Source organism: Schistocerca nitens, chromosome 2 (assembly GCF_023898315.1).
Source record: "Schistocerca nitens isolate TAMUIC-IGC-003100 chromosome 2, iqSchNite1.1, whole genome shotgun sequence".
Classification (NCBI taxonomy): Eukaryota; Metazoa; Arthropoda; class Insecta; order Orthoptera; family Acrididae; genus Schistocerca; species Schistocerca nitens.
The window spans coordinates 434,495,955-434,514,824 of record NC_064615.1 but is presented as its reverse complement, the minus strand read 5'-3'; the positions used below and the strand labels follow the sequence as shown (position 1 = coordinate 434,514,824).

Sequence of the window (18,870 nt, the reverse complement as noted above, 5' to 3'; positions counted from 1 at the left end):
CATCTGTTGGGAAAATGATGTTAACAGCCGTCTGGTATAGCTGTGGACAAATCCTGCTGGATTTCATGCCAGAGGTGCAACCATCAATGCCGACAGTTATTGTTCCACACTGTTTGGTCTGAGGGCTCCTTCTTATCTCTGTTCCTGTAATGTTCCAGCTTAGCACCCAGCTTACAAACTTGATCTGTACATAGAACATTATTAACCAAAAGATTCAGACAAATATCAAGTTCTTCCAATGCCTTATAAATGATAGGAAGTGCAGATTCTCTCTCCTGTTCCTCCTGGGGCTACACTACCAGTGGCTTTTATTTGATCTCCTCCACCAGCTCCAACATCTCCATAACAGTTCCCTGGTGTTTATCCCTCTAGTTGTAATGCCATACATCAGCTCCTTCTTATCAAGATAACTAGGATCTTGAATCAATCTCAGTTCCACCTTGTAAATTTGACTAACTCAAACAAACCACAAAATCCAAATCAGCTAGACAAATAACCCTACCGATTTCAATTATAACATCAGGGCACAACCCTGATAACCTAGTAACCACACTCTGCAGCTTAACATTTGAAACTCCTGCTCGGTCCCATGAGCAATACTTGAGCAGAGGGCTGGAGTTTATCCCTTTCACAATACTTAAACACCCTCTATTTACAAGATCCCAGTGAGGGAGCAGAACCAACAACCAACAACCAACTAGGGCAATTAATCCACACCATAATTACTGCTCTATAAGGCTTAAGATTATATGTGTTTAACAACATACTTAGAAATGCGACACTGGTCACTTCAAATACATTGAAGTATAACTTCATATGGAGACCAACAACTAAATATAGCAAGTGACCTGTTTTAACTGACATAATATGTATTGGGCATTAGCTCCAATACAATTAAGAATTGTCTTAATTCCCCCAAATATGAACTGCACATGACAACCACTGACAGTTAAAAAGAGAAAAACAAGCAAAACAGACTTTATCTTCAGCTGAATACTCCAGTGATTCCCCTACTTAACAATTTCAAAAGTCAGTGACCACCAGATAAACCTAAACTGGAAACCTAATGAAGCACAATCAATTATTCAAACTTAGTAATAAAACAATAAATATGAGCACAAATGCCTAGCAAAGTATTACAAGAATTTGGTGAACAAAACGCACTGAATTCTGGATGTGCTGCCCTGTAAATATGTGCAATGTCACCCTAATACTATCTGCTACCATGAAAATTAAGGAAATATTTGTAACCCAAGGCAAGCCCCTTCAATAGATATATTTATACAAAAATGAAACCCCTCCTCATGAATATTACTAACACTGATGAACTTGTACGTGGTCAAATGAAAAACAACATATCCGCAGCACACCAGGCTTAATAGGTCCCAGGCTAATTGGTGCAGCACTTAAAATCGCATAAATATTTAATAAATATTTAAAGAACAATAGAGTAACACTAACCCTCACTCAACAAAAGTTAAATGAATTCAACTCAAGGAAAAGTACGGCAGGCATAACAATGTATCACCAAGAGTGAGAAATTCCTAGTCCCCGCTTATATTCCTTTAACAATAGCTAATACCAGTAGAAAAACACATCATCACTTAACTTCCAAACACTGACCACCTGAAGTTAACTGAGGTAATCAACAATCTCTAAATACATAATTCTTCAAAGTACATCAACCCAAAATAAAACATCAAAAAACAAAACTACTCTCAGTAACTCTGAAAGATAACCGTGTGTCCATGGCCCACCACACACACCGTGACAAAGACTCAGACTCACTGACTGCTTTGCCTGGCCACCATCAGCATTCCCCTAACTAACTCAAAAGGGCATTGCCTGCTTACCCAGTATGCAACCATTTGAAGCAGTAGATTTTTTAAATTAACATTGTACCCCACCACAGCTGAAGGTGAAAGACAAACTTGGAGGAAGCACTTATGGCACATCCTGTTGCTGGCAATGTTTTGCATTTTGAACCATGCTTTCAGGATCTCTATCTTACCATTATAAAAACTATTTGAAAAGTTCTGGTGTCTCCACATCTCTTCCACATACACAATTGTAGTAGCACAACCCAATGTCACTACAGAAACCTAACAGCTGGTGCGACATTGTTGTTGAACATTATGACACCACTATTCACAATTCACTTCTTATCAGGAGTGCCCTCTAACAAGACTACACCAGAATCCAGAATATAAGCCAGCCCAGTGCCAGGCTGAGTCAGTTGTGATGTGACCTGTGGAGTGTGTGGCAAATGTGATATCGTATTTGCTCAGGTGTTTATACTGTGGACTTGAGTTGCTATAGATGGGATTTTGTTTTGGACTTAAGGTAGCTTACACTGTTTCCAAGGAGCATCCTGTATATATCTCTTGTTACAAATAAACAGGGGCAAGCTCCTCTTGTTTGTATATGTAAATTGCCTTTTACAAATATAGCAATAAGGATGGGACAGTGACACACACAAATCAGGCCTTGAACATTTTTTTAATTAGGCAAAAGTGTGGGTTTTCAATCACTTACAACATCTCCTAACACAAACTGTGAAACTGTGCTGGGTTTCAGGGGCTAAAGACAGCTATGTTACACACAGTGAAATTGTTAGGAAACGTGCAGTTATATTTTTCGACTTGTCAAATTTCCTGCTTGTAAAGCCAAATGCCAATGTTCTTGTCAGTATATACCAAACTAGATCACTTGACTGAAATACTGACCTACATGAATTAAATAGGAATTGCAATTTCAAATGTTTGTGTAGGCAGAACACATGGGCTCTGTAGTCAGAGACATTACAGTCCAGTTTACACCTGACTTGGAAGGGAGAAACCACATACTGAGAAAATCAGATCCTTCTCTGATAGAAATAATGCTTATAGTTCAGGTCCCAAAAACTGCCTGTGCAGCTGAAAGTTTGCTTACAATATAAAATTATGTGGTAGTCAGCTCTGTGGCAGTGGTTGTGTGGGGTGCCACGTAACCTCTAGTGGAGCCCTCACCGGCTCCGTAGTTGGAACTTCTTTGTAAAAAACTATGCCAGCGGAGATGGCTATATCAGCAGTCCAGCTATAAATATTGTTTCCTTTACCATGCATGCGGCACATGCCACTATTGGCATGCAGCATACCATGGATGTGGCAAAAAGGGACACTTGCAAGAGGTATGTTTTAGCAAGTCTGCCACACATGTAACCTAACCTGCAGAAGTGATCCATGTGAATTATCAATCTACAGAAGTGCAGACTTCTCAGAACACAGCCCATAAAATGTACTTAGATATATTCACTGGTACATACCCTGTGAGGTTACTCTTCCACAGGGCACGGTTGCTTCTGTGTCCTTGCTAAACCAATCTACTTACTTAAGTTTAGGATCACCAGCTTTGCAGACAGTGAGAAGACTATTTGGGCCTATGGATGTCATCATGTAACTTTGCTAGGAAAGTGTCCAGTTTTACTTAATTGCAACGATGTCACTCGTTCAGTGAATATTCTGGTGGCAGCTGACCCAAAAGTGGACAATGTTTTTGGGGTAGGCTTCCATGCTTTTGGATTACACTTCATGAAACAGTGCATGCCATGCTATCCAAAGGGCACTATGCTTTCTTAAAAGCTCCTTTCATAATTCTATCAGTCCTTGCCATATTTCAACAATTTTAACTCAATTGGACCCACTGATTACAATTGTGTACATTAACTTTTATTGTGCCTTAGCTGCAATGGAAAATCTAGGATGGAATGAAACAATATTATCAGAAGGAAAGCTGCTACTCACCATATAGCGGAGGTGCTTAGACGCAGATAGGCACAACAAAAAGACTTGTGCCTATCTGCAACTCAGCATCTCCAATACGGTGAGTAACTTTCCTTCTCATAATATTGTTAGCTGCAATAGAAATATTTTTCCTTGATGGAAATCTCATTTACACACTTGTGAATGTTCAATCTGATCATTCACAAGCGCTGCCAACTGTTGGGCATCACTATAAAAAATATCAGCAAGGCAGTGTAGCATTGTGCAGCAACTAGTTACTGCCAGAATACCCAGACATGATTGGTTAGTTACAGTCCACTTTATAACTGAATATTATTATTGTTTATTGTTTGATAATTATTGAATGATCAATTTATTTATTACAACAGCGATTATTTCAAAATTAGTTATGTTGGTCCATAAAAAGAAACCAAGGGTAAAATGTATGATTTTGAAAACAGGTATGTATCTTTGTATAAATCTTGCATCTGAAATAATTAAAATAAATCACCTAAGAGCATCACAGCATAAATAAAAATTTTCGTTCATACAGGAAAAATTCAGGTCTGAAAGGGTTAAGGATCAACTACTACAAGATATTCTCAACTGTGGCACATGTCTTGACAATATTTTGGCCACAGATGCCAACTCTGGAGGACCACTTTCAAAACCTTGAGTTTTTGTTTTGAAGAGTGGCAGTCAAAGGAGTTAAATGCAGCCTGCACATATGTTGTCTCATGCAACCTTCCTTCACATACTTAGTGTTTTAACTCTTGGAAAATGGATAGGGACCAATAAGGAATTACCTTATGGTGATTGACAAAAATGCAGATTTCCCATGAATATATGTGACTTAAAAGAGTTTCCAGATAAATTCCATTTTTATGATAAATTCATTGCAGACCTAGCAGAACCCTCTTACCCACTGAACCAGCTAAGTCTTTAAGGTCCACATTTTAAGTTTCAAACTGTCATCTTGCTGTCAACAAGCTTTCCAAGGTGGGAGGATCCTATGCTTCTTCTCAAATAGAACAGGAGGCCCTTGCTATTATTTACGCAGTTCAGAAATTTAAATTATTCCTTTATGAACAGAAATTTCATCTTGTCATCGATCGTCACCTGTCGCTCACCACTTTTAGCCCTACAGGTCACTTACTAGACCTGACAGCCCACTGCCTGCAGCAGTGGGCACAATACTTATCTAATATTCATTATTCTATCCACTGTCAAATAGCAACATTATACACAAACGTAAACACGATGTCCCGATTCTCCACGGTCCTCGAAGCACATTTCTAAGAAAATTAATTGGTGTGTTTCACTATCTTGCTCACTTTTTAAAACAAGGATAGCTGGATATTCCTCTTGCAGCTGAATTTTGTCCCCAATTTTGTTCCCACTGGCCATGGCGACATCAAATACAACTAAACCAAGGGTTCCACTGCAAGTATCAGATTCCTCCCTCTCTTAGTCTGCAAGTGCAGTGGCTCCCGGTACCTGCTCATTGTGGCACGTTCTGTGTGAAAAGTTTGGTGTGGCAACATGTATTCTGGCCAAATACTGCCTCTACCATCATGGATGTGTTCTCCCATTGTTCTGCCTTTCATGGTCATCAAAATGCACCTTCCCAGTGGTTCTCTCCCTGGCCTGATGCTGCAGAGTTGTAGGAACATATTCACCTAGATTTTGCTGGCTCAGTTTGGGGCTCCATATGGTTGGGCATAATTGATTCCTTTCTCAGTTCCCTCTTGTTTTCCACATCTCAGTATTGCTACTACTACGCGGCCTTGGATAATATCTTTACTCTTGAACGTAACCACCCCCCCCCCCCCCCTGCCCCCCAAATCACAAGGATTTCTCATAATGGGACAACATTTACCTCCTATGACTTCAAGCAGTTCTGCAACATTAACAGGATTCACCATCTTTGCACCAATTGTTTTCATCCAGCTTTCAACAGTCACACAGAGCACTTTATCCACAGTTTCAAAACTCAGCTCTGTAAGGAAATTATTCTAACACTGCATCTAATGCCCTGTTTAGTTTTCTAGCAACCTACAAGGTCACTCTGATCAAAGGGCTGCAGCCCAGGCACCCTCTTGGATATGCTGTGCCCATGCTGATGTAGTGGTGCTATCTGACGATGGGAACGAAATAGATATGCAACATTACTGTTGGACATGATGGCACCATGAGCACCCTTTGATGAGACCAGATCAGAATCCAGCTTATAAGCCGGCCCAGGGCCAGTCAGAGTCAATTATAATGAAATATGTGGAGTGCATGGTGAGTGTGTTATCAGTTTTCCTGAGGTGTTTATATTGTGGACTCTACTTGTTATTTGTGGAACTTAGATATGGACTGGACTGGACTTTACTTTGGAGTATGGTCTTAAAATAGCTTGCACTGTTGCTGAGGAGCACATTGCATATATCACTTCTTGTGAGTAAACTGGGGCAAGCCCCTATTGGTTGTGAGTATAGATTTCTTTTTACAAAAACAACCTTATTACAGTCTTCTTAAACCAAGCAATTAAACTGTGCTCTGTAAAAAGCTCTATCAGGTAGCTACCCCTTTCAATCCTTTTCTCCCAGTCCATACTCTCCCACTAGTTTCCATCCTGTTCCTTTTCCTATTACAGAATTCCAGTGCCTCATCACAATTAAATTATTCCATTCTAACATATTGAATTTCTTTCATTTCGTGATATCTTTTTCCCAATTTCTCAATTGTACTGCTGTGGTTCGTTCTGGATTTTCATTTCCCTTGGCTACAATAATGTGTTAGATTTCTACTAATTGCTGAATATTAGTTCCATGGCCAAGATACAGAGTACATAAATAAGGTGAATAGTTTTTTCTAATCTAAATGTTTTATAAAAATATTTACAAAAGTTAAAAACTTTTATTTACGTTGCCTCAACAGATTTCTGTACAAGGTATTAAACAGTGTTAAAATTTGGACCAACCTAACCAATTTATGATGAGTTAATAGTACTACATCATCATCATCATCATCATCATCGGTAGGACGGCCCTTTGTGACCCTTACCTTCTCTAGAAGATTATTCCATTCTTCGCTATTCTGTGCACAACTCCTCTGATTCTGAATTCCAGTTTTCCTAAGGTCTTCACTGACACTTTTCTCCTATCTTAGCTTTACACTTCCAAGTCTCTTGTTTCCTACAGGCACTGTACTAAATATCTTCTGAATCCTTCTGTCATTTGCTGTCAGTACATGTGCTGCCCTTCCAGCTTCTTCTTCTTAAAGAAGCAGACAATATCTTACTCACTATATCCACACATTTAATAAAGGTGGATGTATGTATGTTCCACGGCTCCCCCTAAACCACTGGACTGATTTCAACCAAACTTGGTACACATATCATTCACCATCTGGAAACCATCACTGTCAAGGTAAGAACCACCTACCAATCAAAGGGGCAGGGATGGAAGTGAAAAAGCAGTGCACCTCAATACATACAAATAGCTGTACTTTAGTGATCCACTATTTGAGAAATGAGAGCACTTAGTCACTTGGAAAAACTTCACATGCAATTACAAACCTTTATGAAAATTTTTTCTCACTGATGACATCCACAAAATAATGAAAGGAAAAAGGTTTATTGTTCAGTATATTTTCTCTGTTTGTGCAGTAAAACAGCCACATGAAGCATGATGCTTCGATTTGTTACCTCTTTACTACTGCTGACTGTATTTGTGACATATTTTACGAACACTATTCACATATACCACTGAATGGATCAGCAAAATTATATTACTACACTCCTGGAAATGGAAAGAAGAACACATTGACACCGGTGTGTCAGACCCACCATACTTGCTCCGGACACTGCGAGAGGGCTGTACAAGCAATGATCACACGCACGGCACAGCGGACACACCAGGAACCGCGGTGTTGGCCGTCGAATGGCGCTAGCTGCGCAGCATTTGTGCACCGCCGCCGTCAGTGTCAGCCAGTTTGCCGTGGCATACGGAGCTCCATCGCAGTCTTTAACACTGGTAGCATGCCGCGACAGCGTGGACGTGAACCGTATGTGCAGTTGACGGACTTTGAGCGAGGGCGTATAGTGGGCATGCGGGAGGCCGGGTGGACGTACCGCCGAATTGCTCAACACGTGGGGCGTGAGGTCTCCACAGTACATCGATGTTGTCGCCAGTGGTCGGCGGAAGGTGCACGTGCCCGTCGACCTGGGACCGGACCGCAGCGACGCACGGATGCACGCCAAGACCGTAGGATCCTACGCAGTGCCGTAGGGGACCGCACCGCCACTTCCCAGCAAATTAGGGACACTGTTGCTCCTGGGGTATCGGCGAGGACCATTCGCAACCGTATCCATGAAGCTGGGCTACGGTCCCGCACACCGTTAGGCCGTATTCCGCTCACGCCCCAACATCGTGCAGCCCGCCTCCAGTGGTGTCGCGACAGGCGTGAATGGAGGGACGAATGGAGACGTGTCGTCTTCAGCGATGAGAGTCGCTTCTGCCTTGGTGCCAATGATGGTCGTATGCGTGTTTGGCGCCGTGCAGGTGAGCGCCACAATCAGGACTGCATACGACCGAGGCACACAGGGCCAACACCCGGCATCATGGTGTGGGGAGCGATCTCCTACACTGGCCGTACACCACCGGTGATCGTCGAGGGGACACTGAATAGTGCACGGTACATCCAAACCGTCATCGAACCCATCGTTCTACCATTCCTAGACCGGCAAGGGAACTTGCTGTTCCAACAGGACAATGCACGTCCGCATGTATCCCGTGCCACCCAACGTTCTCTAGAAGGTGTAAGTCAACTACCCTGGCCAGCAATATCTCCGGATCTGTCCCCCATTGAGCATGTTTGGGCCTGGATGAAGCGTCGTCTCACGCGGTCTGCACATCCAGCACGAACGCTGGTCCAACTGAGGCGCCAGGTGGAAATGGCATGGCAAGACGTTCCACAGGACTACATCCAGCATCTCTACGATCGTCTCCATGGGAGAATAGCAGCCTGCATTGCTGCGAAAGGTGGATATACACTGTACTAGTGCCGACATTGTGCATGCTCTGTTGCCTGTGTCTATGTGCCTGTGGTTCTGTCAGTGTGATCATGTGATGTATCTGACCCCAGGAATGTGTCAATAAAGTTTCCCCTTCCTGGGACAATGAATTCACGGTGTTCTTATTTCAATTTCCAGGAGTGTATATGGCACACAGTTCAGGAGATATGACATTATAAACACTGACATGCACTAAAAACTGCTGCATTATGCAAGGCATTTAAATTTATTATTTCATTGCTGCTAATTCTATTCACAACACCTTTCACAGACAGTATCCACATATGCTGAATAAGATGTCACACCAAACATGATGTTTTAATTTATTACACCTTTACTACTAACTCTACTCACAACACATTTCGCAGACAGTAACCACATATACCACTTGAAGTACCAGCAAAATCATATCATTGTGCAGCACATAGTTCAAGATATATGAAATCAGAAACATAAAGCTGCATGAAAATGAAAGTCCAAAGTGAAATCGCTAGAGATACAGTTGAAATACATGTACAAATACATATGAAATACACTCTAAGACAAAAAAGGAAAGACAACACACCATGAAGGAATTATCTGAATGGGACAGGAATCAGCAGATGTGATGTACATGTATAGACAAATGATTTATAAAAACTGGGTAATTTACTCAGGAGAAAGAACTTCACAAACTAAGGAAGTCCATAATGCTTTGACCCACCTCTGGCCCATATGCAAGCAGTTATTTGGCTTGGCACTGAGTGAAAGAGTTGTCGGATGTTGTCAGGAGGGATACTGTGCCAAATTGTGTCCAGTTTTCACAGTAGATGGTCAAAATTCTGAGCCAGTTGGTGGGTCCTGCCTGCAATGCTCCAAATGTTCTCAATTGCAGAGGTACACGGTGATCTTGCAGGCCAAGGTACAATGGGCAAGCATGAAGAGAAGTAGTAAAAACTTTCATCATGTTTAGGTGGGCATTATCTTGCTGAAATGTAAGCCTAGGATGGCATACCATGGAGGGCAAAAAAATGGGATGTAGCACACTGTCGACATACCATTGCGCTGTAAGGGTGCCATGGATGACAACCAAATGGGTACCACTACGAAAAGAAATGGCACCCCACACCATCACCCCTGGATGTCAATCTGTGTGGAAAGTGACTTTCAAATTGGTATCCCACCGCTGCACAAATAGTTTCAGACAAATCTTTGGCTTGTAATCTAATTGACTGGAATAGAATTGTCTTCAGTGATGAATCCCTCATTGAATTGACCCCAATGACCGGTGAAGACATGTCAGGAGATGCCCCAGATAGTGGTGGGATACCAACATGACTGTTGCCCACCATAAGGCCTGACAACCAGGAGTGATGGTCTAGGATGCTATTTCTTTTCATAGCAGGACACTTTTGGTTGTCATCCAAAGCACCATTATTACAAGAAAACAGTAAGTCCCTAATGATATTCTGTACCTCATAGAAAGTCATCTCAGGCTTACATTTCAGCAAGATAATGGACACACAGAAAGAGTTTTTACTGTGTGTCTTCATGCTTTCCAAAACCTATCTCAGCCAGAAGAGTCATCATATATCTCCCCAACTGTGAACATTTGGAGTATTATGGGCAGGGCTCTCCAATCAGCTTGGGATTTTGACAATCCAACACATCAATCAGATAGAATTTGGCACAATATCCCTCAGAACATCCACCAACTCTATCAAACAATGCCATTCGAATAACTACTTGATAAGGGCCAGAGAAGGATCAATGCATTACTGACTTGTTTAGTTTATGAAGCTCTTTCTGATTCATAAATCATCTAACTCTTCAGAAACAGTTATCATTTGTTTGTCTGCACACATACATCACATCTACTGATTTCTGGGCCATTTGGATAATTCCTTTATGGTATGTCTTTTCTTTATGTCTTAGAGAGAATAGTTGACATATGCATACATGGGCAATACCATGGGAAAAAGGCTCATCCTAAACACCTGGAACAATTTTAATCAAATTTGGTACACACATTAGTTAAGAACTGGATAAGAAATACTATTGGGGGGAGGCAGGGAGAACCACCAGGCTCCTATTGGGTGAGCATCATAACATGGAGAGAGACAGGGGGAGGGGGGGAGGAGAGGAGATGGACAGACAGTGTGGGGCAGATGGACACAGACAAGAGGAGGAGGAGATGGACAGAGAGAGGGGAGGAGGAGATTGACAGAGAGAGGGGAGGAGGAGATGGACAGAGAGAGGGGAGGAGGAGATGGACAGAGAGAGGGGAGGAGGAGATGGACAGAGAGAGGGGAGGAGGAGATGGACAGAGAGAGGGGAGGAGGAGATTGACAGTGAGTGGGGAGGGGGAATGGACAGAGAGTGGGAAGGGGGAAATGGACAGAGAGAGGTGAGGGGGAAATGGACAGAGAGAGGGGGAGGAGGAGATGGACACAGAGAAGGGAAGGAGGAAACAGACAGAGAAAAAGAATAAGAGGAGATGGACGGATCAAGGAAGATGGAGGAGATGGACAGGGAAATGGACAGAGGGAGGATGAAGGAGGAGATGGACTAAGAGAAGATTGGATTAAGTACATACCTGTGCAATACTGAGAATTCAACAAATACATTAGATAATTCACAGTTGAATCTCCTCCTTCCCACATCAATTTCTTCCACTGGCTCAACAATTTGTCTCAAGATCTTTTTTTCAAATGTTTCTTTTTCATCATGTCCATGTTTCAGCACTGTATGTAAACACCAGACTCACTGAAACTTCATACATCATAACTTTAGTTCTCCTGAATAGGAGCTTAGGTTTCAAATGTTTTTGGAGGCCATGGTATCACTTGCTGGTGGACAATATTTGTTTTTGCATTTCAGAGCTGACATTGTTCTTACACTTCACTTCCAATCCAAGGTAAGTGAAACTACACACGACTCGAAACTTATATGAACCAGTTTCTGAGAAAGAAGGCTCATTTGGATAATCTTTCTTAGTTACTGGCATATACTTAGTTTTCCATTCATTTATCTTTTGTGCAGCTTTCTAGCAGTTCTTTCAAAGCTTGTAAAATCTTCTTTCATTGCTCTTGGCATTTTTGCAATTATATCAATATCATCTGCATATGCCAGTACCTGAACTGATTAGTACATCATACTCCCCCTTAAACTGACACCTGCACTTTCCAAGGCACTATTAATCAGAAGGCAGGATAATACATCCCTGCTTTACTCCATGCTTTGTGGTCACAGCACTTGATCACATATTCTATGTTTTAACTGGACTCTGGCTGTTTTCCATAGTAGCTTTCACCAAGGTGATCAATTTATTAGGAATCTCTAACTCTTCACTGCTGTATACAGTTCACTTCTGTCAGTACTGTCATAGGCTAATTTGAAGTCTATAAAGAGGTGATGCGTATCAATCCCAAATTCTTTAAATTTTTCTGGTATTTGCCATATTGTAAAGATCTGATCAGCAGTATATCCGCCTTGACAAAATCTATGTTGACAATTACCAACAGCATTTTCAACATAGGGTGTACTCTAACTACAGGGAAATTTGCCTATTACCTACCACATATAAAATATTCTTCAATATCCACTTTAATAGGCTTGTACCTTATGTTGAAAATGCTGTTGGTAACTGTCAATAGTACTACTGTGACATATGTTTAAGACAGTATATTAATTTAAAAAAAATAAATATTCAATCAAGGAACAATGTAGGATGATGTGACTTTCTTTGCTAGTGTCAGAGATTAAAAAAGAAATATTCCGATATTGGCAGTTCATGCCAATAGTTACCACTCAAAGCCAGAGAGTCAAAAACATAACAAAATTAATTATCTATAGGGGAATGTTATTACAACATGACCTTCCCATAAAGAGAAGAACACAAATTCTGAAATACACAAAACTTTTTGCCCTGATTGCAACAAATAATACAGAAGTCCTGCTGGATATGTTTTCTTCTTATTATTCATAGAACATATTTTTCCAAATAATAAGACAGCCTTAGCTTTCCATAAGCAGAAAGAAGGGTTTCATGTAGGCAGAATGCAATAGATAAAGGGCAACAATTTGAGATTCTGGAATAATTGGGAAATTGTGCAATGAAGAGCAAAAACCTGATAAATTATTCACTTATCACACTGAATACTGCAGGGATGCTAATTTTAAAATTTATGATGAATGAAGCTGTCATCTGAAAACCTACAATCACAGCAAAGTGAGAGAGCTGTCTGGCACCACTTGCCCACGTTGCCTGCACAAATAATCTGACTGAATGAAACAAGTCACCAGCCCAGAAGAGAGGTGTGCTCTATGCTGGAGACGCAAAATTATTTACATTCTCCTTTCATCTGTTTCTCGTCTGGTACATATAAGAGTACACCCATAGGAATGTTTTCTACTTTGTATCAAATTCCGATGAAAGTTTTTAAGTTGTGAATAATTCAGGAATTAATAAAGAATCTGGTGCAATCTCTGTGTGTCATGACAATGTTGTATGTTGCAGAATATTTTATTTTAAGAATCTGTGGTACGGTCTTAATTTTTGTTTTCTTTGCTTCAGTTCTGATGACGTTAAAAAGTGGCCAGTTGTAAACAAATGAAATTGCACCTGCAAGGCAATATTTGTTTTTTAAATACATAGTAAACAGGTGTAGATTCACACTATATTAACCAAAATATTACTCCATACAACTGTAACAATCATCAACCATGTACAAGCATCAACTGCTCAGTGCAGGAAATTTAAGGTAATGCATATGCTTTGTGTGTGTGTGTGGGCAGTTGGTTGGGGTGGGGGGGGGGGGGAAGAGTTTTGGTTTGCTTGTTGTCTTGCCACTATGCAGATGATTGTCATGAGGCTGCTTTCACACTAGTAATTCAGATGCAGTGATTCAGCTGCATAGTTTCATAACCACAATGTGTGACTTTTGTCCAACAGTTACCTGATGGAATTTCTGCTGTACATGCAACTGTACCATTTGACTGAGACTCTGTGGGAAGAGCTGCATTTTTATGTGAGCCAGTTACAAAATGGACACTTTTTAATCACAAAAATGTGAAAGAAGATTTCTGTGCAGTATTAATTGAGCTTTTTGCAATCTGTACAACTTTGTATGAATCTCTAGAAGTTATTGGTTTAGGAGACATATAGAGCATCACACCTATAAAAAGCTTCTAGGCGATGTGCCTACAGGACAAATTCACAATTAATTTGCTCTGTTGGCACTGAAGGCACTGTTCCTTTGCAAATAAACACAATGTGAAATGTATTTTAATAAGTAATTAACAAAATAAATTATACAACATTTGTTTTTTATACAGTTTCATTTACGAAGCAAGAAACAAACTTTTTCTTCTCCCAAGCATTATGCTTTTGATCTTATTGCTGTAATACTTATTTCCTGTAACCCAAATTACAGGATGGTATTCTGCTTCAATTGTGAAAGGTTCCATGCCAAAAGTAATTTTTGTGGCACAAAAGAAAAACAAAATCTTTAGAACGATACAGGAAACGCATGTTATTCAACAATCATGAAGCACTAACAAGCAACAAATGCAGCACAACCTAGCAGTACAGCAATGGTTTACCGCTGCCAGATTACCACTTGTGAATGGATCAAACATGGCCACATCACCACATCCAGTTGTGCAGATTGGTGGGTGCACAGCAGGTCACACAGGAAAATCGCCACAGTGTAAGGCCTTTTGCGAACTGCAAGTTAAATGAAGAATGCAACTCAGTGATGTGGCCAAGTTGCATGACCCCAGATCACCTGTGTGTAAGCGGTCTTAAAGGAGTTGCTTTCCACCTCTTACTTATTGCCATGTTCTGTCTCCAAGCATTATCAATCCAATTCCTTCCAAAGTCACAGAACATACAAGTTTAATTGCTAAGAAATGTATAATTTGATAAAAGAAATGTAACTGAGGTGAGGTGAGGTGGAGGGGAACGGGGGAGGGGGGAGGGGGGGGAGAGAGAGAGAGAGAGAGAGAGAGAGAGAGAGAGAGAGAGAGAAGGGGCACCTCAATTGTAGCATCTGGTAATTCATAGCAACTAAATTTATATACTTTATGCAGTTACATATTACCAAAGTTCTTAAACAGAATCAATCATCTATAAAAGTTTTAATATAATACAGAAATAGATACTCAGATTACTGGAGAGCCCATGTTCTTGAAGGGATACTGCAGCTAGTCCAAGAGCAAATGCATAGTATTTATCCGTTAATGTTTCAAATAACATCGACCATGCCTCAATTTCTGCAGCTGCCTAGCATGACAGCAGCTCTGACAACTTTAAGTACCGGTACAGTTTTAAATGTTTTTGTTGTATTTTATTTACAAAAATATGACAGTGGAAAGTTCTACTGCAATGCAAATAATTTAAGAATAAAGGTAAACACTCACCAAACAGCAGAGGCATCGCAGGCGCATAAACAAGTGTCCTCGAGTCTTTTGTAGTGGTATGCTTCAATAAAATCATCTTAGTTTGCAAGCCATGTCACTTTTAAGCATGACATGTTTGGAGGTGGGAGTAGCAGTTTCAAACATGATTCCAGCCCCTTGCCTGATGTCACTCAGTCTTGTGGTGGGACGGAGATGTCATGTGCTGCCCACTTGCCTTCCACACATGCATAATTTTAGCCCTCTCTGAAGGTTACAGACACTGCTATTGCATCTATATAAGTAAATACTTCAGTGATTTTAACTCCTGATGACAATGGTGGAAACAGCTACTGTTTTGTTCAAAGTGACGCAGCTTGTAAACTGAGAAGATTTTATTAAGGCACACAATGCACAAAAATTTTGATAGCATTCGGACAAATACTTTTTCGAGCTACAGTACTCCAAGGATATGACTGTTATGACAGATCTAAATATAAATTATTTAATTAAAAAATAAATTGTGTTGTTGACTCACATGATCAGCTACTAATTCAGTTCCCATTGCTGCCAAGCCCTTGAATTCCATAGTTGGACTGACAACAACTGCCGCATGTGGTGATGCTGGTGGAGATGGAGCTTTGTCAGCTGCTGGGGCAGTATGCTTTTGCATTAATCGTGCTTTTTTGTGAGCCTGGGCTTGAAGACGAAGTACTTGAGGACTAGATCCCCAGCAGTACAGTTTGTTAGATGTACTTAAAGCCAGCTGTCAGTAAACAAAACAATTAAATTTTAAAAATTTGTTCAAATCTCATCAGTATGATACTAGGAACACCAGAGTGAAACACAAGAAATGGAATTAGTTGCTCTCTACACGGTGGAAATATGGATAGGATACAGGTACATTAACAACAAATGGAAAGTGTTAGCTCAACTTACAAAATTATACAGACACACAAACACAAACGTAATAACATTGTCATCAAAATTTGCCAAGTGGCAGGACCACTGACACACCAAAACTGAGAAACATTTCTAATTTAGTTCTTGTGAAACGGTGTTATTTATATTTGTTTAACATTTCCCTTTACAAGTGAAAAGTAGGGCATATATTTGTACAAATATGACATCTAAAGGGCTAACCAAAAAAGAACTGATCATAAACCTGAAAAAGACAATGTATGGAGCTAGAAGTAGTACTGTCCATTAGATTCTTAGGTATTAGTGTAGATAAAGCAGATGTCACAACTGCACGAACTGCGGTGGTGGTTGTTAGTGTTTAACGTCCCGTCGACAACGATGTCATTAGAGACGGAGCGCAAGCTCGGGTTAGGGAAGGATTGGCAAGGAAATCGGCTGTGCCCTTTCAAAGGAACCATCCCGGCATTTGCCTGAAACGATTTAGGGAAATCACGGAAAACCTAAATCAGGATGGCCGGAGACGGGATTGAACCGTCGTCCTCCCGAATGCGAGTCCAGTGTGCTAACCACTGCGCCACCTCGCTCGGTGCACGAACTGCTTCTGTGCACAGTATACCAGGGGAAATTCAAATATTCAAGAAAGAAAAAGATTATTCACATTAGAAATAAAAAGCAATACGGGTTATTTTATGGAGGACTTCTGAAACAGACAAAAATTGCTTCTGCAAACCTAGGCATATTACTTTTCACATCTTTATGCATATACAAAACAGAAATAAACATGATAAAAGATGGGATGGATTACAGACACTAGTTTACACGCCCACAACACACAAAGGAAGAACAATATATGAAGAAATGCCCCAGCAACTGAAAATGCATCAAAAGGGAACATCAGTAATTGGGCAGCAAGCTGCTAACAAGTCTGCCTAGAAACTTGTATGGTAGTATACATGACACTAATTTGCCATAGCAGCTCAAAGACTATCTGGTGGAAAAGGAATTTTGCAGTGTCAAAGAGTATCAATTAAATTATATTTACATGAATATAATAGAGTGAAACATTCCATGTGGGAAAAATATATCTGAAAATTATATTTACACAATTATGTTGTTCTTTGTAATCAATGATGGGGAGTGTAATCAAAATGACTGCACCTTAGGAAATAAGTGATAATGAATATTATTATTATTATTATTTTTACATGCCCAATATTGCACTAACATGTACTGTACACAACATAATTCACTGAAAGTCACAGTATTTCATCTTAGTCTACAAGGAAAAAATATGTTAATTATTGTCTTGAACCAACTGCTTTACAACAAAAGAAAACAAGTGAATTGCACACACTCACATTATGAAAGTATCCTGTTGATACAAGAACACAGGTTTCTGGGAGAGACGACACTAGTACAGGTGTGGAACTCTTGATATTTCCTCCGTTTCCTAATTGCCCAAAGACACTTGAACCACAAGTAAATACTTCGCCTGTTTCAGTGAGGAAAAGAGAATGGCCATGGCCACCACTAACCTGCTTCACAACCTAGTAGGAAACAGTTTAAATGCTGTTATAAAGTACAGTTAAAGTATTCTTATCTACATTTTTGTAAAAATCTAGTGCAAACAAATTTAAAAATTACTATTTTTTGTCATTACTTTTAAGAGAAAATAAGTGGAACGTATAAACCAAAATTACTAGCATTGTCTACAGAAAAGTTGCACATTACACATATTACTTTAGTAAAACACCCTGAACTTAATGCCACTGGTCAAGTTTGATTACCTTCTCATTATTAAAGACCTATAAAAAGAACATACTAACATTAACAAATTTCTTGTCTATAGTCTAGAGAACTTGAAAACATAATAATGACAGAGTTAAATTCAGCATAAGTTATCATCTATTACTTACATATAAATTAATGGTGCACTATTTCACATGAGATGTGGCATACAAATCAAATTATCAATCCACAAGTGAAGTCCACATGAATAAAAGTATGCTCTGTACCAAATACAAATGAAAGAGCAGTAAAATATGCAACAGATCCATATCCAGTACAATGTGAGGACAAAGATTCCATCTTTACACTACACCAAAATAAGTCATCATTTAGCAGCTATTTATGCAATAGTGACCATACTGCTACTAATCTGATACACTGGAAGTTCTACGTCAGCTCCACAAAGGCTGGCTAATGGTATTTACAAATAAATTGAAATTTATGTTGTCTTCAGTAAACTGACAGTGTGTGTTATTAACAAACACACTGCTTTAAAAAATAAAAACTGCTTAGAGAATTATATTATCTTGAAGACTGAAACATAGTTAACACTCATGAGTTATGTATTCGCCATGACAGATGTGTAGTACTTCTTTTTCCTGACTGGAATTATGAGTGTGAGTGATCTACTTTACCTTATTCAGATACTTCGCTTATATAGCAAGTAGAATGGAATATGAATAGAGTTCTTCGCTTTTACATTACAAATCAGGGCCATAGCTTTACTCTACTGTTATTAACAGGTTTATCTTATTTTATGTCCATAACTGAAATATTTTTGAATGTAGTATTCATATCTTATTCCAACAAAGAGACAGAGGGGCTGGCCAGTACTTACCTCAGCTCAGTACAGCCGATAGATACACAAAAAACAGAACCGAAAATTTACGTTCCTAGCTTTCGGAACAAATGTTCCTTCATCCGGGAGGAGAGAGGGGAAAGAAAGGGAAGAAGGGAAAG

General features: G+C 40.0%; 1 protein-coding gene across 1 annotated transcript in view; it reads right to left on the bottom strand.

Moving 5' to 3' along the window:
• The window catches only part of LOC126236303 (uncharacterized), a 451,155-nt gene that overhangs the window by 148,217 nt on the left and 284,068 nt on the right, over window positions 1-18,870 (bottom strand). Inside the window, exons 19-20 of the mRNA XM_049945503.1 lie at window positions 17,481-17,669; window positions 15,740-15,967 (exon numbers count right to left, since the gene is read on the bottom strand). Of these exons, the coding sequence (XP_049801460.1) occupies window positions 15,740-15,967; window positions 17,481-17,669 (417 nt within the window). The remainder of the gene's footprint in view (window positions 1-15,739; window positions 15,968-17,480; window positions 17,670-18,870) is intronic.